General features: G+C 49.9%; 1 protein-coding gene across 3 annotated transcripts in view; it reads left to right on the top strand.

Moving 5' to 3' along the window:
* The window catches only part of cadm2a (cell adhesion molecule 2a), a 216,319-nt gene that overhangs the window by 133,730 nt on the left and 62,681 nt on the right, over nucleotides 1–19,908 (top strand). For 2 of the 3 annotated variants that reach the window (XM_027024756.2, XM_027024754.2), the window contains exon 2: nucleotides 19,200–19,226. The exons of the other annotated variant lie outside the window; for it this stretch is intronic. In XM_027024756.2, coding sequence (XP_026880557.1) covers nucleotides 19,200–19,226 — 27 coding nt within the window. The remainder of the gene's footprint in view (nucleotides 1–19,199; nucleotides 19,227–19,908) is intronic. 3 annotated transcript variants of the gene reach the window in all.

The raw sequence follows: 19,908 nt of genomic DNA, 5'->3' as shown, positions 1-19,908 counted from the left end.
TTTGTAGGAGCTTAAACCTCAGGATTTGAAAAGCACACTTTTAATGTAGGGAACATAATATCATCTGCAGTTGCCATGAGACAGCAGCCCTTTGTGCCGCAACTAAAGGCCAAGTCCCACAGAAAAGCGCTCCCTGTTTCATGTACTCCATTTTAATGACCTTCAAAATGTCAGTTAGAATGTCCTGACAGCCCACGAGTCCCCTGCCCGCCCCCCACCCATACACCCCGCGTGCCCCCCCGCGGCCCCCCGCAACCTGCACCTTCCGCGTTGGCTTCCCTCTTTAGCACACCTCCCAAGGGGAGAGGAGGCGAGGGGAAAGATAGAGAGAGAGAAAGGGGAGAGGAGAGGGGAGAGATAGAGGGAGGGGAGAGATAGAGAGAGGAGAGGGGAGAGATAGAGAGAGGGGAGAGATAGAGGGGAGAGGAGAGAGAGGGGAGAGATAGAGGGGAGAGGAGAGAGAGAAGGGAGGGGAGGGATAGAGAGAGGGGAGGGGAGAGATAGAGAGAAGTGGGGAGAGATAGAAAGAGGGGAGGGGAGAGATAGAGAGAGGGGAGAGATAGAGGGGGGAGGAGAGAGAGAGAGAAGGGAGGGGAGAGATAGAGAGGGGAGGGGAGGGATAGAGAGAGGGGAGGGGAGGGATAGAGAGGGGAGGGGAGATAGAGAGAGGGGAGGGATATAGAGAGTAGAGGGGAGGGATAGAGAGAGGGGAGGGGGGATAGAGAGAGGGGAGGGGAGAGATAGCGAGAGGGGAGAGGAGAGAGAGGGGGGAGAGATAGAGAGAGGGGAGGGGAGGGATAGAGAGAGAGGAGGGGGGATATAGAGAGGGGGAGGGGAGCGATAGAGCGGGGAGAGATAGAGAGAGGAGAGAGGGGGAGGGGAGAGATAGAGAGGGGAGGGGAGAGATAGTGAGAGAGGTAGGGAGAGATAGAGAGAGGGGAGGGGAGGGTGGAGTGGTGATTGAGCTTGAGTCTGGTTTGGATGATCACTTTACATCAGCATCCTTTCATTCGTTTTCTCCTCCTTTGTCCTTTTTTACATCAGCCACAGTAAACAGAGGGTTAAAAAATGATCATTTATGCGAAGTGTTGACGTAAACATATGAATTCAGAATCTGTAATAGCTATTGTAGTAACGCTTATGGCTTTGGCCAGTTTATTTTATAGGGCCGTGACAGCCATTTTGCATAATGCATAGCAGATGGATGCCCATTAAATGTCTATTGACTCAGCAGTCTGTAGTGAATGCAGTCAGAGCTACAATAAACTGTCTGTTATGTACAGATAAATGGCCTCTTATGCGTATGAGCTGCCACTTAAAAGCAAGCATGTATCCCATTCCGACTGATAGCCACACCTGTACTGTATATACAGTATATGCAGAATTTGTAAAAAAAACAAAAAAAAACATATCACTAAGATATGCTAATTGTACCACCTGTATGTAGCATACCCGTTAATTAAAAGAAAATGGCCCTTTTTACTATACTATTAATAGCATTATCAGACACCAAAAATAAAATAGACCAGCTCCTGAAATGAGTGCCACCCTTTCCGGTTCAGGAACGGAGTGAACTGAAGCCCCTGCGGTCTTGGAGGCGTTTTGGAAGGACTACGGCAGCGCTAACGCATCTGGCCACCAGTGATTTATAACCTTAATTAGAACGTTCCTTTCTCTCGCTCTCAATTACACCGTGTTTTACACGACCCCTCGTTAGGACCCTAATCCACCCCCCCCGCCTCTGCCGACGCCTTCCGTAACAAGCGCGGAAGCAGCTGGGAGTGTTGTCGACGTCACGGATCCACTCCAGGTCCAGCTACCCCGGACGGTAGTGTTTAACAGGGCTTTGCGTTCAGGAGCTACCAGAACCGGTGTCTACAGGACGGTCGGTTTCGGCGCAGCCGCATTTAAGATCAGCATCTCCCTTTCCTCTGGAAACTGCTGAGTCGTTTTAAAACAGGATGATAATACATCCTCTTTCTTCCTGGACATATCCTATATTTGGGACCACTCAAAAAAAAAAAAAAGTGTTCAGCTGAGATTTCTGAAATCTCTGGGATTTGGCTTTGCTTTCATGTTGACATTTGCTTTCTATAGTGTGCGGTTATTTTTGCATTGCTTTGACCATTCTTTATAAGTCCCATCTTCTTGCATGTGCACGGTGCAGTCGGTCGATTACGTACACGCCCTCTACATGCAACCAACGGTCAGACAGCATCTCAGTGTGCGTCTGGAGCTGCTCCACAGAAGCGTATGGCCAGGGAGCACGCAGGACATTCGCCTTCTCTGTTCAAACGCAGCTGATAGTGAAGGATTTTTTTGTGATGTTCATTGTGTCTGCGTGCAGCAAGCGTGTGAAAAAAATAGACTTACATGATTCACACTCCTTATTCTCACACCCCACTACCTACTTCTATGCTTGTAAGTCCAATAAAACAGAAATTAAAAGCACATCTGATTTGCCTCTCTAAAACAGACTGAGCTTCAGGAAAGTATTGCTGAACTCCTGGAACGTGTCTAGTGAAGTAGTGCTGAGTGGACGTCTGAATGGAGAGGAATAAGATTATCTGGCCAAATCTATATGTGTATATTCTGAAGGGAAATGTTATTGGTCCTATAAGATTTCTGCATGTGGTGACAGTGAAGGGGTTCGCACAGACAGCATTAAACAGAACGAGGGCTCTTCTAGTCGTTTCAACAGGTCCCTCCTCCACACACACACTAGTAATTACGCTCGTCAGCGTTCAGCAGACTTTAGCTCCCTAACAACCTGCAGAGCGTCCGTTACCCAGCCAACCGCTTACTGGAAAGGAAAGAGTCCTTCTATTGCTCACTGCCTCTATCTCTCTCTCTCTCTCTCTCTCTCTGCCTTCTACTGCTCACTGCCTCTATCTCTCTCTCTCTCGCTCTCTCTCTCTCTGCCTTCTACTGCTCACTGCCTCTATCCCTCTCTCTCTCTCTCTCTGCCTTCTACTGCTCACTGCCTCTATCTCTCTCTCTGCCTTCTACTGCTCACTGCCTCTATCTCTCCCTCTCTCTCTCTGTCACTCTCTCTCTCTCCCTTCTACTGCTCACTGCCTCTATCTCTCTCTCTCTCTCTCTCTGCCTTCTACTGCTCACTGCCTCTATCTCTCTCTCTCTGCCTTCTACTGCTCACTGCCTCTCTCTCTCTCTCTCCCTCTCTCTCTCTCTCTCTCTCTCTCTCTCTCTGCCTTCTACTGCTCACTGCCTCTGTCTCTTCCTCACTGACTGTCTGCATCTCTCTCTCTCTGTCACTCTCTCTCTCTACCTTCTGCTGCTCTCTCTGTTGTTTAAGTAGCTGTGAGGTATACAGACTCCCTATTTATCTTCCTAACAAAAGCCATGAAATCCCACTTGCCGGCTGCAGGGGGCACTGCTCCCCCCCCCCCATCGCCTTGTACCTCGATGAAAAGGCAGCGATGTGAAATGGACCGAAAGCATCGCCACTGTGCCTCTCGGTTCCGGAGCTGCCGCGACCCTGTCTGACCTCGGCCCAGTCCACCTCTGCCTCCAGCAAGGCCCGGATGCGAAGACTCAAGGAGCTGGGTTAGCCGTGACACCACATGGGGCGTTTGACAGACTTCAAATTCACAGCAGCACCATGTGTCTTTCAAAGCTCTAACAGGCATTTAAACTCATTGACCACACTGCATGAATATAGCGTGTGTGTCTACAGCTACTATACAGCGCTGTGGCTGTCCTAGTTAGGGCTGACACCTTTCGCATCTTTGCGGTACGGCGGCTTCCTCTCCCGATGTCTGTTCATTTGCATGTGATCTGAGACTGTTTTAGCATAAAAGTATCTCTGCACAGAGGACATGTTCAAAATAACGCTGCAGGCCTTCAGGTTTAAACTGACTTTACTGGGCCTTCAAACAAAAAATTTTGCAAAAAATATATATTTGGTTTACTTTTTGAAAGTCTTAAATAGTCACAGTAACCAGTCACTGTTTTATCATGCGGCATAAAAAGAAAATATGTTTTTTGGCATTTGCCATTTATCAATTGTAAACTATTTCACTCAAAAACACCACAAAAAACGAGAGCTGTGTCTAGCACAGTTTAGCGCTCTCGAACCATGGGCCTCCCCTACTCCTGGAACCCATGTCAGGACGCGAGAGGGGCGTCCTGTGCGGGGGAAGATAAACAGGGCAAATAACAGCCAGGCAACAGTGCAGCGAGAAATTCCCTCGTCTCTTACCCGCGACTCGGCGCTGTGCCATCCGCCCGTTCCCACGCCGCCCGTTTTACGATATCCAGCCGTAGTCTCTCCTGTAGCTCACCTGGCACAGAAGGGAAAGTGAAGTGCAGGCAAAACCGAGGTCACGGGTTCATTTTCCATTCATGCATACTGATAAATATATAAGTTGCTATGGACACGGACACCGTCCGAATGCTGCAAATGTTATTTCCTTCAATTCTTTGGATGAACTCCTGGTAAGGATTGGCATAAGTAAAAAAAAAAAAAAAAGAATTCCATGAAAATTTCTCGGAAATCCCAGTCAAAGCAGGCTCATCTTCCATTATCTCATCAATAAAGTCCGGCGGTATTAATATGCCACATAAGCAGATATCCTGTGTTCCTAACCTCTTTGAAAAATTCTAGGGAATCGCAGCCAAATGCTCCACACACACTAATGCACACCCTAATGTCTTCTCCTTAAATATACAGCCTTTATTACATTTTACGGTTTCGGCGTTTGGCAGACGCTCTTATCCATAGTGACTTATATATTTAATAGCAGGAGAGCGTGTGTTCCCTGTGAAACAAATCTGTGGCCTTGGTGTTACTAGCAGCATGCTACCTTGCAGGTAGGTCTGTTCTCTGCACACCACAATGTCCCTTTCCAGGTCTTTGTGTCCTTAACCCCTGCCTCCTCGGTATGTAGTAGGCGTAGTAAAAACTAAACCGCTGCTTGTGTGTTCTTCTGGCTAAACGCTGAGTTCAATTATCCGTTCTTTCTAAAAGCCCACATGCATTCCGATCGAGATCAAGGGAGCCCGACCTCCCGGAGACCACGCTGCAGCGTTTAGCTTCAGCCGTAATCCATTCCAACTGGCTCGGCTAATCAAGGGCTTCAGGAGCATTTGGACGTTAGTGGGTGGTGTTCTGCAGCTGGGCTGGGAGTATGCGCACCGTGGAAGGGCTCCAGGACTAGAATTAAGTTCCAGAGCTACATTGCCTCCGTGTGCTGTTTTTGTTTCACCACAAATTCTCAAAGCGCCAGTTCAGAAAGCTTCTCTCTTTATTTTTTCAAGCGGAGGTGTCTAGACGCGTGGCCATTAACCTTTGGTTTTCACTCATCGTATCTCTTTTGACTAGTCTGTCTCTCTAGTCAGATTCCCACCCTGTGTTTAAATGTTTGCAATTTATACTAAAGAAGTGATGAATCATTCTCAACTCTTGTCTTTAGCCATTTCTTTCTATAATAGGGCTATACACTAGACCTTCTCAGCTTTAAGGCTCTGTTGCTGTGCACTGCTCACCGTCATGATCGTCATATTCATTTACATCGCCAGTGAATTCCTGTAATTTAGTATTGCTGACAGAATCGTTGAAAGCATTTAACAGCATGTATTGCTATATGCCAGCACAGTAATATGTATGTGTATTGCTTCTGCTCCTATGGGGTTATTTCAAAACTGTAAACTCTACAAAATGGAACATTATGACAGGATGTCAGTGATATCCTGGTGTGTGTCTTCAAGATCTTGCAACATTTCAGGAGAGGAAAACATGCAGACCTTTGGGTAAAACCGCCCTTGTTTGGCCTGCGATGCCTCGCTTCCGCCCAGCTGTGATTCATGTCGGCTGGACATGAGATCCTTTTCTTTTTTCCTCAGATGATAACCTGCTATCATTCGCCGCACGCTCGATTAAAAACTGCCCAGAGGGCTCAGCGGGGCCGCTCCAAGTTTAGCGCGGACAAACCCGACTTGCCAGGCATCGTCTTCCCCCTACTGTCAGGTGCTCCAGTGTCTCGCTCCTCCCCGACGACGGCCTACACCTGAGGCTTTAATTGCGGGAGCGGCTGATGCCTCTCTGCGGCCCAAACACGGGCCGCAATTAGCGTGACACCGGGAGACTGCGTCCCCCCCACCCCTTTTCCAAATCCGCCCCACCCACTGCGCGCATCAAAGGGAGCCTTCCAAGGAGCGCCTCGGTCACCTGCCTCTCGGGCCGAGCACGCCGAGCGCCCGTAGTTCCACCGCAAGACGGAATATTCCGCCTTTCCGTAGCGTTCGCTACCAGCGGAACGCTCTTAGCCCTTGAGAATATTCTTCCAGCACACTGACATTGCCAAGCCGGACACACAGACTGGGTCTGAAGTGGTGAATCTAAATGTGTCAGCAGGAGCGCGAGCCTAAGCCTTGGGGCGTAATATATTCCGGATTATATATTCTGTGCCCTTTTTCTTTCGTTCCCCTTGTCACTCAGCCCCAAGAGCTGTCTATACGGCGGGGGATCATAAAATGGCCTCTGCTTACTTTCTAGGAATTTGATTGGCTGGTAATGTGGAGTGTGTGTCAGGGGCTTTGTCTGAGCTGACAGGAAGTCGGTCCTGAAGGATATGACATCGTAATGAGTCGGCGTTATCGCCACCATTAGATGGCCCATACGCCACAGTCTGAGTGACTGTTGCAGAGAGGCACACGGCGGCGGGGCCCGAGGATCCGACACACGCCTGCGCCATTGTGCTCGCGCGGAGCGGGGGCCGCTTTTTAATGCTAATTGAGTGCGTTTCATTTCGGGAGAGGCATGAAAGAAATAAATAAATGCCAGCGGCTCCGGTGATAAAGGGAGCGTGATTAGTACTCGGGCTCATTCGGATGCCGCATGCCGTGCTTGGAGAGACCGGCGTGTCGGAATGATGGCCCTCGTAGTGGAACTGGTGGTCCTGCATGTCCCACACAGACACACACACACACACACAAGCACACATAGCCAGCCTCAGCTCACTCCCATCATGGTGTAATATAGACTCCTAGGGTGTGAAACAGCAGCTGTGTTTGTGGTCATCCATCATTATTCCACTGCTGCTTTCTGTTGTCACTCACAGAAAGCAACAGACTGTTTTCGTGCACTACCTTAATTACGCATACACTCGCGTCTGCTTTTACCTCAGTCTCTCCTCCCTTTCTCGCCACACACTCTCTCTCTTTCTCTCGCTCTCTCTCTCTCTTTTCCTGTCCCAGTTATCGTTCCAGCGAACACTATGCACACGAGTTTAACGTTTCACAGATGACCTGCGTGTCAAAATTTCCCACAGACTTTGAGTTTCCCAAACTTCCTCTTTCAATTAACTTTATGGACGCTCCAGGCCACCGCCCGGACGGCGTTTGCAGAGCCTGTTTGCTGGGGCCGGCTTCACGTGTTTTACTGAGCGCGGCAGACTCTAACAGATGGCTTCGTCTTCTTCCCCAACTATTAATGCTTAATTATCCGGATCCAATTTGCACCTTAATAAAATGCTAATAATCAGAAGGCATCGAGGGTAGGGCAGGCATGGTGGAACTAGAGCTAGCTGAGTTTCTGACACGCCTTAAGAGACGCGCAGAGTTCATCCCGGTTCGGCTCGGGTGTTCATCTGAGCGAATGGAAATCGGCACAGGCGTTTTCGCAGGGTTTCAGTGACGGTGAAGTGTGGAGGTCAGACCTCATTCTGCAACGGCGAGTTCGCGGATGAGGCTCTTAAGCTGCTCGCTGCCATTGGCTGCGCATCAGATCTCCGCGGCTCGTCTCGTCTCTGCGCACCAAGATTCACCCATGACAGTAACTGCGAAGGTTTTTTTTGCATTACCAGAAATTACCAATGCCAAATACTTACATCTCAAAACCGAATTCTCAGCTCAGATTGTACTGATACACCGAGACCTGTTTCAGCTGATGTCCTTATTCCTAAAAAAGCGCGCTCTGTTGGTTATCATCGATCAGCATTATGCTTTTTGATAGATTTACTTTTATGATAGCAATAAACTTGGCTATTATATTAGAATGCAAGCCCTTTATTGTGATACCTATCCTACTGTATTAGTTCTTTCTCTCATATGATGTTATTTTCCAGTCCCTGGACGGTGATACGTAAACGCAAGGCCAGTCACCTCATGAGAGCAGCTCCCAACACTTAAGCTCTCTCACTTGATAGCAGCCTCAGCTAACGTTTATATTCCAGTTATTATAAGTTTCTATTATGTGCTCTGAAACTCCTTGCAATTACTCCTGACCGCATGGGGCTCCATTGACTCGGGCTCCAGGGGAGGCACCAGAAAACACTGTAATACGTTATTAAGGCAATCGCCCTTTCATTACAGCATCGCAAAAAAATTGTTTTAATGAAGCAAGCCCGTAGTCGCCGGGCTCGCCGGGCTCGCCAGCGGAAAAGCACAGAGTGGCAGGCAGGTGGTGGCAGACCAGCGGGGCCTGAATGGAGGACAGGACATAGCCGAGCCCCGTCTGCGTTCAGCCGGCGCTAGCACAGGGCGCGCCACCCCACGTCCCGCTGGAGCCCCGACGGAGCCCCGATGGCACACGCATACCAGCCAGTCACAGAGCTCTCTGTTGGCAAGGGAGGTGAAAATAACATCAGTTTGGTTACTTACAGGACGGAGGGACACTCCCGAAGACCCATTGGTCCAGTCTTTAATAACTTTAGTTTCAGTGCACTCCACAGTAATGACTAAATAATATGCCTTAAGGTTGGTAGCTAAATAATAAACAGTTAAACAGCAGACCCCCAAGTGAAGTTTCAACTGTGGTGCCTGCAAGTTCAAGAAACAGAAAAGCAAAACAAGGAGCAGACAAGAAAGTGCTTTTGGACAACACAGCATTTGTGTATGTGGCCCTGGATGGCGTGTAAATGGCGAAGAGTGATGGAGGACGTAGAGGAACCTTCGATAATGTGGCATAAAAGACGACTGTTGCCACGGCGCAGAATTCCCCTCTGGGGCAGCGCGGGGGACGGCAAGACCTCTGTTCCGACCTCAATTCCGTTCCGGCGGCACACCGGAGGCCCCGGAGGCTCCGCGTCGCCGCGTGCATTCTAAGCGGCTTGGCCGGATGTCTTCCCAGCATGCAGCAGGTGTGTGTGTGTGAAGCGGGAATCACAAACGCGCTCCTGGACGCGAGAAGCTGCCCGTAATGTTGAAAAAAAAAAAAAAGCCGGCTGACACCTGCCCACCCCAAGGCCCCACCCCTGCCAAGACCCCAACTCACCGGCTCAGCGACACGCTAAACACACCCGTCAGCCGTCAGGTCCTGAGGCATGAGTCGGAAAGGCATGCTAGTATTTTAAGAAAGTTCAGCTCCCTTGCCCAAAAAGGGAAGAAAAAAATGTATTTGTCTTATTCCCGTTCATCCAGTTAGTCCTGCTAAACCCACCCCGTGCAGCTTCTCGGCCCCGCTGTGAAGGTCTCCCATCGTCGTCTCCTTGCCTGTCTGAAGGCCCCATGCTCTCTTCATTAAAACAGAGGCTACAAACAGTCACACTGCTGACCTATCACTATCGATTTCCCCAGGCTCTGAGGAAGAGTGTTCCCTCAGGGGTCGTCCGACTTCAAAACCCCGCTCAGAAGTCTTTGTTAGTGACTTTCCCCCAAAGTGCCACAGTGGGTGAAAAACAGGAATAAAAGAAAGGGTTTGAAAACGAGAGGCCAGGGCTTGTTATGAAATATTGACAGACCAGCATTAGGGCTGTGTTGCCTCTATTTAAGGCTAACCTTCTTTTCACTCCGCCCTTCTGGAGATTTTAAGAGACAAAATGCAATGTGCCTTCCTGGTATAGCGCACAATTTGCAAACGCGTCTAAAAATAAACCGGTGCTTGTTATATGCACATATGGATTTCTGTGTTCCGTGGTGGGTCATTAAGGTGACATCCAGCCATGCAGAGTGGTATGTTACCATTCTGCAATGCATGGATAGACGCACACTTTTTATTTGTTCCCGTCTTTTCATTTTGTTCCCGTGTTTGGCTCTAAGGCGTCTGTGTCGTCAGGAACCGATATGATACTGCGTGAGAACAAGGGCTTGGTCCGAGCGCTCTGCTTGCAGACGTTTTTTCACATAGTCGTCTAGTCGATGACAAGCTCATTGTAAACCCACCATGAACAATTCATTTGGCCAAGTTCAGCAAGGAAAACAACAACAACAAAAATTCCTCCCATCCGCTGAGTTATGGCCTGGCTGTCATCCCGCCTGGCCCCTCCGTTTCGGTTTTTCCGAGCGCTTGAAAGATTCATGATTTCTATATCCCTTCAAAGATGGCTGGAAATGGAAATGCATGCCAGCCCACACAAGGCATCGTAAAGGGCGTTGCTTTATGAGGGCGGCCTGAGTATAGAGCGTCCTGCGAGCCCGCTGCCCTTCAGTGATTCCAAACGGGCTGGGACTCGGCACGGGGCATGCTGAATATTTAAAGGCTGAGGCTCGACGTCTGGTCCTGTGACTCAGTGTTAAGCATCATACGACTACAGATTCCTTTTGCTGAGTTCTGGGGTTTCTCACACAGGTTAAGGCTATTGGCACCGCCGTCATGCTCCTGGAGGTGCAGAGGCCGCAGCGCAGACCAATTTCCTGACGACATAAACCTTAATGGAAGACTCCAAAAATTGATATATAGCGTTACATTATAGACGCTAGAGATAAGCCTCAACCCTTGAGGATATGATTCTTAAACCTATTCGCCATATGGAGAGGAAATGGCACCAATTCTGCTGCATATTTACCTATTTCACAGAAAGGAGAACATCACGTCTCTGGGCTACTCGGAGTAGTCCGTGGCATCCTGCGACGTAATGACATAACGACTGCTTCCCGTGTTGACCATTCACCTCTGCTGTTCCGCTGCATTCGCCACACACAGATATTACACGAGATAAGATAGAAATATAAGAGAAAGATCTCAAAAAACAAAAAAGAAAACAGTTGAATTTCCTCCAGTGGATGAAGAATGTGAGGCTGGATGAAGACTGAGGCGCACCAGGGCTGTGATCCATAGGCCTGACCTTTCCTGGCAGGCAGTTCCCTTCTTAGATGGCAGAGACACTGTTAACTGAAATGTCCAGCCATTAAGCCTTGGCCTGCAGACTTGCATGACTGACCCTCCACGTCTCTGCCGCTCGCCCGCTGGTGCTGTCCTTGGGATCTCCCCGTGGCTGAGAAGCAGGGCTTGCACAATTAATCACATGTCCAGCACTAATCGCGATCTTTCGCCCCCGTAATTGTTTCACGGTGAACGGCCATTTTTTTAATACGCGCCACAGCAACAAAAGCGCTCCTTAGCAAATGAGCACTTAAAAAAAGAAAACCACTCCTCAGCAAAAAGAGCACTTAAAAACTGTGCTGAGTGTGTGGGGAGTGCACTGTCCAGACATAAATGTTCACAGAGTATTCTACAGGTGTGCGGTCCTTCCTCTACGGGGCGCTGCTGAGATGATGCGCACTATGTAATCAATATCTGCAATGAACACATTCTAACAAAGCAGTCCGGATTGCAGTCAGGTCCACGATGGTTCTATTAGAAAACACTACAGTTCTAACAACAGGTCTGTCTCACATCTCTGTTTTGCTAAAGGATCTCAGAACACCTCCTGCAGTAGAGGGAATGTCTGTTTGTGACCCAAAGACACAAACAGCTGTGAGCAAGTGTCTGTTTTCTGATCATTTGTTTGTTTAACTTCTGTACAAGCTGGTGTATGCAAGCATAATCCTTTAAGGAAATCAAATATCCTCAATTAAATAAAAGCCAAACATAACAGCACCTCTTGGTTATGGGAGACAACGGGGCAGATTTGGAGAGATCTAATAAAGATCGCTCCGGAAAAGCTTATTTAAATTGGCTTGATTCGATTTATTAGGCCATTTGCATGCTGATGGCCTTTGTTTATTAACAAATTAATTGCATCGGTTGGCGCAACAGAATGCAGAAATGGCCATGTGAAATCACACCCATTCGTGTTGATTTCCATCTGCTTTGAGGAAAGAACCACGATGTGAAGGCATGGGGCAGTAGTGTTGGAGGAGGGGAGGGATTCAGATATGTTGGCTCCGTAGGCCAGAGGCTCTCGACGACATAGAGAGTACAGTAAGAATTCACCCAGTCTCCCGAAGGAGTAATAGTGTCCAACGTGCAAAATATTCCTACTAACATGCATGTAGTTCTTTCAGCACAGGTCACTAGACTACATAGGGACCTTTATAAAATACAACACATGCATGGGTGAACAAGCACAAACATACAAGACGTAGGTCTCCAAATGCTTTGTGCATGTATGTAACATCACGACTGGACGTGTGGGTGTGAACACGTGCCGTAAACCGGAATTTTCTTGTAGCAGCACTCAACGCATTAATACCAGACGGACGGGTCACGGGAGCGTCACCGGCGTGATCGGCAGGCCCGACTAACCGCAGAGGCTGCAAAGCCTACGGGTGAGGGGTGTAGCGAGAACGGCAGTTCTGACTTAATTCATTCTGACATTCCCTTGTACTCCATCAAAGTCAATCTTGGAAATGCCAGCACATAACCAGATTGAACACTGAACGCGGGTGATTTTCCCTTTGTTCCAGAAGTAGTTGATACCGGCGCGGTCAGAAAGACGTCCGCGTGCTCGGTTCCGTTTATGCTCAGATTGTCGCCGCTTCATACGAATCCAAAACGAATAAATAATAAATCTGTCAGCGCTTTGTGCGTTAACGCTGCCATGCATCGTGCATTATTATCTTGCTTGTTGTGTATTATCTGTCCTAAACAATTAGCAACAGCCATCATTATCGTAATGCTGAATGTGACTGATTTAAAGTTCTCTGAACACTAACGGTAATGACAAACACGCACTTTGCCTCGTCCCAATTTGCTAATCAAAATACCATATTCCCATATTTCATGTTTATTAAGTCATTTGTTAAAACACAATGAAGGATAATTGAGATGGCCTGTGGGTTTTCTGGCTGATTCATGGGTGATTACAAGGGTCGTGGCATGTTTAGTTTTGTTTTTCACCTGTAAACTGGTATTGGAACAATCCCAGTAAAGAGACTTCAGTGACCAAGCGCAGTGCTCAGCGACAAAGTATCTGCACTGTGTGTGGCCAATTCAGATGCCCCACCCTTGACCCGTGACTTAGGCCCTGCCTACATTTACTGGTTATTGTGTGCTATAGTCGGCGCAATGTTTTTGAGTCATTCTGCTCCTTGGTGCCAGTAACTGTAATGTTCTGCATACAAAGCCAAAGCAGTAATTAGAAAATCCTTAGTCATGAAGAACAAATAAAGGCGGGGATTAGAGGCCCCGCCATGTCCGCGTTTAGGCCTTTAAGACACAAGAGGTGCTGAAATCTAGAGATAAGCCTCACTAGAGCCCTGCACGATGGAGTAGTGATATCTGTGATGTTTAGAAGAAATAACCTGGGATTAACCTGGATTTATGAAGTATCTTGCAATGATATTGAGACCATTTGAGTCAGAACATGAAGTGTGTGCGTGCGTGCATGTGTGTGAGTGTGTGTGTGTGTGTGTGTGTGTGTGTGTGTGTGTGTGTGTGTGTGTGTGTGTGTGTGTGTGTGTGTGTGAGAGAGAGAGAGAGCGGTGGGGTGGTGGAAAGAGAAAAAAATCACTGAGACAGGCATGGATAAAAAGCACGTTTGTGAACGGCATGTTCAATTGAACGCCCAGCCAGATCCACTCCAGTCGCACGCGGGAGACACGCTGGATAAACCTCGGCTTAAACAAGCGTCCATGGAGGAGCTCCACAGTGCACCGTGAGACTATGCTTTATTCCCTCGCGCTCCGCTTCCACACCTGGCGGCGCGCGGCTCGGGGGCGGGGCCGCGGGGCCACCGCGTGGTGCGGGCTGTTGTGAGGAGCCGCGCTCCCAAACCTCAGCAGGCGCGCTGCCCCTGGAGCAGTGTGTAACACAGCCCTTGCTTAAAATAGCACCGTGTGCTCTGTGCTCAGATAATGGGCCATGTTTTCCTGTACTAATAGCAGAAACGATGGGACCTCTCTACAATGTGCCTGTGTGTGTGTGTGTGTGTGTGTCTGTGATGTATGCATGTTATTGTCTCATTTAGCATCCAGCTTGGACTGCAGGCCCTGTAGCATAATGAGTCAGAAGCGCTGGCTCATCCATGATTGTATTTCATGTTATTTTATTTGATTTAATGCTATTTATTTCACACCACACACTCTGTTGCCTGGGCACACACACATGCACAAACACGCATGCACGTAGAGAAGGACTGAGAGAGAGAGAGAGAGAGAGAGAGAGAGAGAGAGAGAGAGAGAGAGAGAGAGAGGAAGATGGAAAGAGAGACAGAGAGAGAGAGAGAGAGAGAGAGAGAGAGAGAGTTAGAGTGATAGAGAGAGAGAGAGAGAGAGAGAGACAGAGAGACAGACAGAGAGAGAGAGAGCAAAAGAAAGGGAGAATGTGCTTGCAGCTACACTAAACTGTCAAATTACCATTATGAAGCAGCACAAACAGGATATTAGCAATCAGGCCCTATTGCTTCAGCTCCCCCTCTGAGGCTGTGAAAGGCGTGGAGCAATAACACCAGCCCGTGTTTCCCCCCGTACTCACCGTGCTATTTGTTAATGCCGCTTTGTTCAAACATTTAAGGAGGGAGGGAGAAGGGCAAAGTGTGGCAGGGACAGAATATTGCTGTAGGACCCAGAAGAAGAGGGGGAGCTAGAGATCGCCCCAGAGAGATACAGAGAAAATGAGAGAGAGAGAGAGAGAGAGAGAGAGAGGGAGGGAGTGAGGGAGGGAGAGAGAGGGAGGGAGGGAGAGAGAGAGGGAGAGAGAGGGAGGGAGGGAGGGAGAGAGAGAGAGAGTGAGGGAGGGAGAGAGAGGGAGGGAGGGAGAGAGAGAGAGTGAGGGAGGGAGAGAGAGAGGGAGAGAGAGAGTGAGTGAGGGAGAGAGAGAGGGAGAGAGAGAGTGAGGGAGAGAGAGAGAGAGAGGGAGGGAGGGAGAGAGAGTGAGGGAGGGAGAGAGAGAGAGAGAGAGAGAGAGAGGGAGGAAGAGAGTGAGTGAGGGAGAGAGAGAGGGAGAGAGAGAGTGAGGGAGGGAGAGAGAGAGGGAGAGAGAGAGTGAGTGAGGGAGAGAGAGAGGGAGAGAGAGAGTGAGGGAGAGAGAGAGAGAGAGTGAGGGAGGGAGAGAGAGAGGGAGAGAGAGTGAGTGAGGGAGAGAGAGAGTGAGTGAGGGAGAGAGAGAGTGAGGGAGGGAGAGAGAGAGTGAGGGAGAGAGAGAGAGAGGGAGAGAGAGAGAGGATAAGACAGTGGGGTACATAAAAAGCATGTGTTTTATGTTTGGGGTTTTTCTTATAATCTTTCCTTACACCTTTCACGAGAAATGCTGCTGTCACCGGTCTTTTATTCCATGCGGGTGTATACGACTACACTGTAATATGGCCTGTACTAGCGGTAACGATGTGTTGATAAGTAGGTTATTATTAAGTTATGTAAATAACGTACGATGCACACTGCACTGCTGCAACGTGGCGCGGGCTCTCGCCCTCTCTGGCCGTGCGGGGGCTAGATTTAGCAGCCCCTTCGTTGGCTATGGGAAGCGGCCATGCTCAGGCGGAGGCCGGAAGGTGCCTACTGATAGGAGGAAAGGGAGCTGACACCAGATGTGGGCACGCAGCAGGTGGGGGTGGCCTCGTAGTCATGCCAACACCCACCTGGAGCCACTCAGGATGTTCGAGGGGCTGTGGGATGGTGTGAAGGTGTGCGCGTGTACGCCCAGCAGTGGCAGCATTGTGCGCATGCGAACGCCTGTCACGCGCTCAGCCGACACATCACATGGAAGCATATACGCACGCACACACACACACACACACACACACACACACACATCATGTCTCTCAGGGTGAATGGCATGCCCTCAGACACTGTTCTGTACAGTTCTGGTTTATGTTTTTACAGTGACTAAGTGTCAGACATGCTCGTGCTAACGTAGCGGTTCGGAACTAATGTCCCTGAGCCAAACCCTTAGCTTCAGACCGAGTGCTAAAGAGGTAACTAATGTGTGAGAGAGAATACACTTACAGGACAAGTATCCTCTTGTTGTTAACACAACGGCCAAGATATGTACAATTAATGAGCTATTGTGAAGATTATACTCAACTTCTGTCCAACTGCATAACGTGTCATTCTTGCCTGGATATTTCCGGAAGTTCCTCTTGTCATAATCCGAATCCTTGCAGAAACATCCCTGAAATAAGTGTCCCGAACAGTTCAGTTCTTCTGAGATGCGTTGTCCCAGTGCATGCCGGTGCTTGCTCATTTTCCCAGCGCTGGGAAACACACCTCTGGTCTCTCGCTTTTTCTTGGCTTTGGCTTCCTCATTTTGCCACAGATATCGCTAGAATTTACTGCTTGGATTTCTGGGCCATTTTCTCTAGAGCAAAGATCAACCCCCAAAGTCATCTGCTGCTGCGATGTTGGTGAGTCATCTGTAGACCCATCTCCAGCACAGATCTCTCACTGAGACAGCATCTCCAGGCGCTTGAGCTTTATGCTCTGAGCTGCAGTTACCAGCCCCTAGCTTGGCTTAGTGTTATTTGTGTTGCTAGAAGTTGTAACCTGTTGTGCTGTAAGTCACAACCCCTTGATCCGAGTGTAACTGTGCACCAATATTGCAGGCCTGATGAATAATTCAGTGGACCCACAGCCACCAGCAAGAGAGGGTGGAGTAGAGATGATCTACAAAGATCTCTGGTTATCACCCCACCCAACCACATGCCCCCTGGATCGCTGGCTATCACCCCACCCACCTGTGTGCCCCCTGGACCTCTGGCTATCTCCCCACCCACCCGCATGCCCCCTGGATCTCAGGCTATCTCCCCTCCCACCCATGTGCCCCCTGGATCTCTGGCTAGCACCCCAGCCCTGCCCACACCCCCTGGATCTCTGGCTAGCACCCCAGCCCTGCCCACACCCCCTGGATCTCTGGCTAGCACCCCACCCCTGCCCACACCCCCTGGATCTCTGGCTAGCACCCCAGCCCTGCCCACACCCCCTGGATCTCTGGCTAGCACCCCACCCCTGCCCACACCCCCTGGATCTCTGGCTAGCACCCCACCCCTGCCCACACCCCCTGGATCTCTGGCTAGCACCCCAGCCCTGCCCACACCCCCTGGATCTCTGGCTAGCACCCCACCCCTGCCCACACCCCCTGGATCTCTGGCTAGCACCCCACCCCTGCCCACACCCCCTGGATCTCTGGCTAGCACCCCAGCCCTGCCCACACCCTCTGGATCTCTGGCTAGCACCCCAGCCCTGCCCACACCCCCTGGATCTCTGGCTAGCACCCCAGCCCTGCCCACACCCCCTGGATCTCTGGCTAGCACCCCAGCCCTGCCCACACCCCCTGGATCTCTGGCTAGCACCCCAGCCCTGCCCACACCCCCTGGATCTCTGGCTAGCACCCCAGCCCTGCCCACACCCCCTGGATCTCTGGCTAGCACCCCAGCCCTGCCCACACCCCCTGGATCTCTGGCTAGCACCCCAGCCCTGCCCACACCCCCTGGATCTCTGGCTAGCACCCCAGCCCTGCCCACACCCCCTGGATCTCTGGCTAGCACCCCAGCCCTGCCCACACCCCCTGGGGGGGACCTCCTCTCCTCTTCGTTCTTCCTTTTCTTCCTTTGCCCTGCTTCTTTCTTTTCTTTCACCTACCACCTCCTCTCACTGTTCTACAGCTGTGTAATGTTACATAAATATATGCCGTGTTTCATACAGCCTTTGGCAATTATTACCTAATGCACACAGAGTCACACAGTAACTCTAAATACCATTTAGCTTGCTGGACATTGCCGGACAGATGCATGTGCTGATGCAGCCATTGAAGCCATGTTCCCGGCTGAGTCTAGACTGATAAAAGCTTAAAGATGGAACCTGATGCTCGTCTGACTTTAATTCTCCCCACGTTTACAAGTCAAATGGAAAAATAAGCAGCCAAGGACCTCCTACCATGGGATGCGCTGAGGTTTTTCAGGCACTGTCGCTTGCAAAATTGATAGATCTGTTTAGATCTGTCGGGGCTCCAGTGCGCCAGTCCACATGCTAAGGAGAATCCAACTTTTACACCAGGTCTCTGCTTGCTAATGCTCAGGGGCCACAGACCCCAGAACACCCCCCCCCCCCTTCAGATAAGGCTATCTGAGGTTCCTGGAGACTTTTTATGGTTCTGTCAGCATGCACTTCGCTTATCCAAAAGACCTTTAGCATGGTCCTCTTCAGTGATCCCCAATTGGTGGTCAAAACATGTAGCATCAGAATGTTTCAGAAGTCAACATAATGCCCTTCTTGCTTCTGAACTAAACATTATTGCTTTTTTTAATATGACAGAAGGAGGTATATATGGAGAATCATTTTCCACTTTTCCTGCTGTCCCCTCAGGTGCCAAATGCAGAGCATCACCGCTCCTGCTACCATTGTATCCACTAATTGTGCAGCATCGACGTCTGCAGGGCTCTGCTGACGGGAATTGGTGCTGAAAACAGACTCGTTCGCAACAATGAGTCGCGCTCGGCAAAAGCGTCCACACAAACGCGTCGGGAGTGAAAGAATTATGGCCGTTGTTTGCTCAGATTTCTTTCTACGCATGTGAGGCGTGTCCGGCATGGCTAATTGGGAGTCTGTTGAGCAAGCATGTTGTGTTGGATCAATGGCCATTCAGGAGGTAATAGCACAGCAGAGGATAGCTGCTCATCTGATCCCCCAGCTGGCACCCGGCGCGTCTGAAACCATGCCGCTCGCCCGAAGCAGGCCTCCAGCAGCAGTGGTTTTCAGAGGCTCTCGACGCCGTCGTGCGGGCCGGAGCCTCATTTTATTTCCGGACGAGAGCGATGATCCATTTCTGTGCAATCAAGAGAATAGTTATCTGTGAACGGGAAAAACACGCAAGCAGTGCAATGCGAATCTCAGGTGCAGATGATTCTTGGTGCTGGTAAAGACTCTTGTGGGGCTGATCTGAATCAGTGTTGCAGAACAGGGAAAAATCAGTATGCTAGGTGGCTGGTGTCTGTACTAACTTGAATCCGGCTTGGTCTAATCAATTGTTTTCTCCTTCCTCTGTCCCTCCGTCTCTCCATCCCTCCGTCTCTCCGTCCCTCCATTCCTGCCTTTCCTGCCCTCCCTCTCTCCCTCCGCCCCTCCCATGCGCTCTGCGATTCCAGCGGCAGCTACGAGAAGCAAAGCGAAAGGTGAGTGGGTTCCTGCATCTCCCGTGCTCCTTGATTAATGGGGGGACACTATTCCCAATAAACTGTGCCGTGATAGCACTCTTATCTCCACCGCAAGCCTGCCAGGCTGCGCCATTCCCTCTCGTCCCGCAGTCAGGGGAGACTCGGGAGAGCAGCGGAACTCCCTTCCGGAGCTCCGTGCAGCCATCCACGCCGTTTATCATCCTTCTCCTCTTCCTCTCACCTCCTTTTATGTTTCTTTATCTCTACCGTTCTTCCATCTCCCTTTTTGCGGCTGCTTCTTCTTGGCCTGCATGTTTTCTCTTATTTCCTTTCCGCTTATCATGCTAACAGAGCGGCAAAAACAGAAAGAAAGAAAAGGAAATCTCTAAATGTCGCTGTTGGAAGTAGCACAATTGCATGCCTCTAAGTTGTGTATAGCTCAATCTTAGCTGTATATTGTAGCTCAGTATTAGTTGTAGGATTATATTACAACCCACACCATGATGTTATGAGTGTAATATTTTGGATTTGACTGCAAGTCCCTCTTTGAACGCTGAGCTGGTGAGAACCGTGCCTGTCAAACCCTTGAGCGTCACCGTGGAGAACGGGACAGAGCCTCACGCTTCCGACGGCGGAGGAGCGTGGTGAATTCCTGACTGCCAAGCGAGGGAGGCACTGAGAACATGAGAGGAGCGGAGAA

Source organism: Electrophorus electricus, chromosome 17 (genome assembly GCF_013358815.1).
Source record: "Electrophorus electricus isolate fEleEle1 chromosome 17, fEleEle1.pri, whole genome shotgun sequence".
Lineage (NCBI taxonomy): Eukaryota > Metazoa > Chordata > Actinopteri > Gymnotiformes > Gymnotidae > Electrophorus > Electrophorus electricus.
This window is presented reverse-complemented; position numbering and strand designations above follow the sequence as displayed.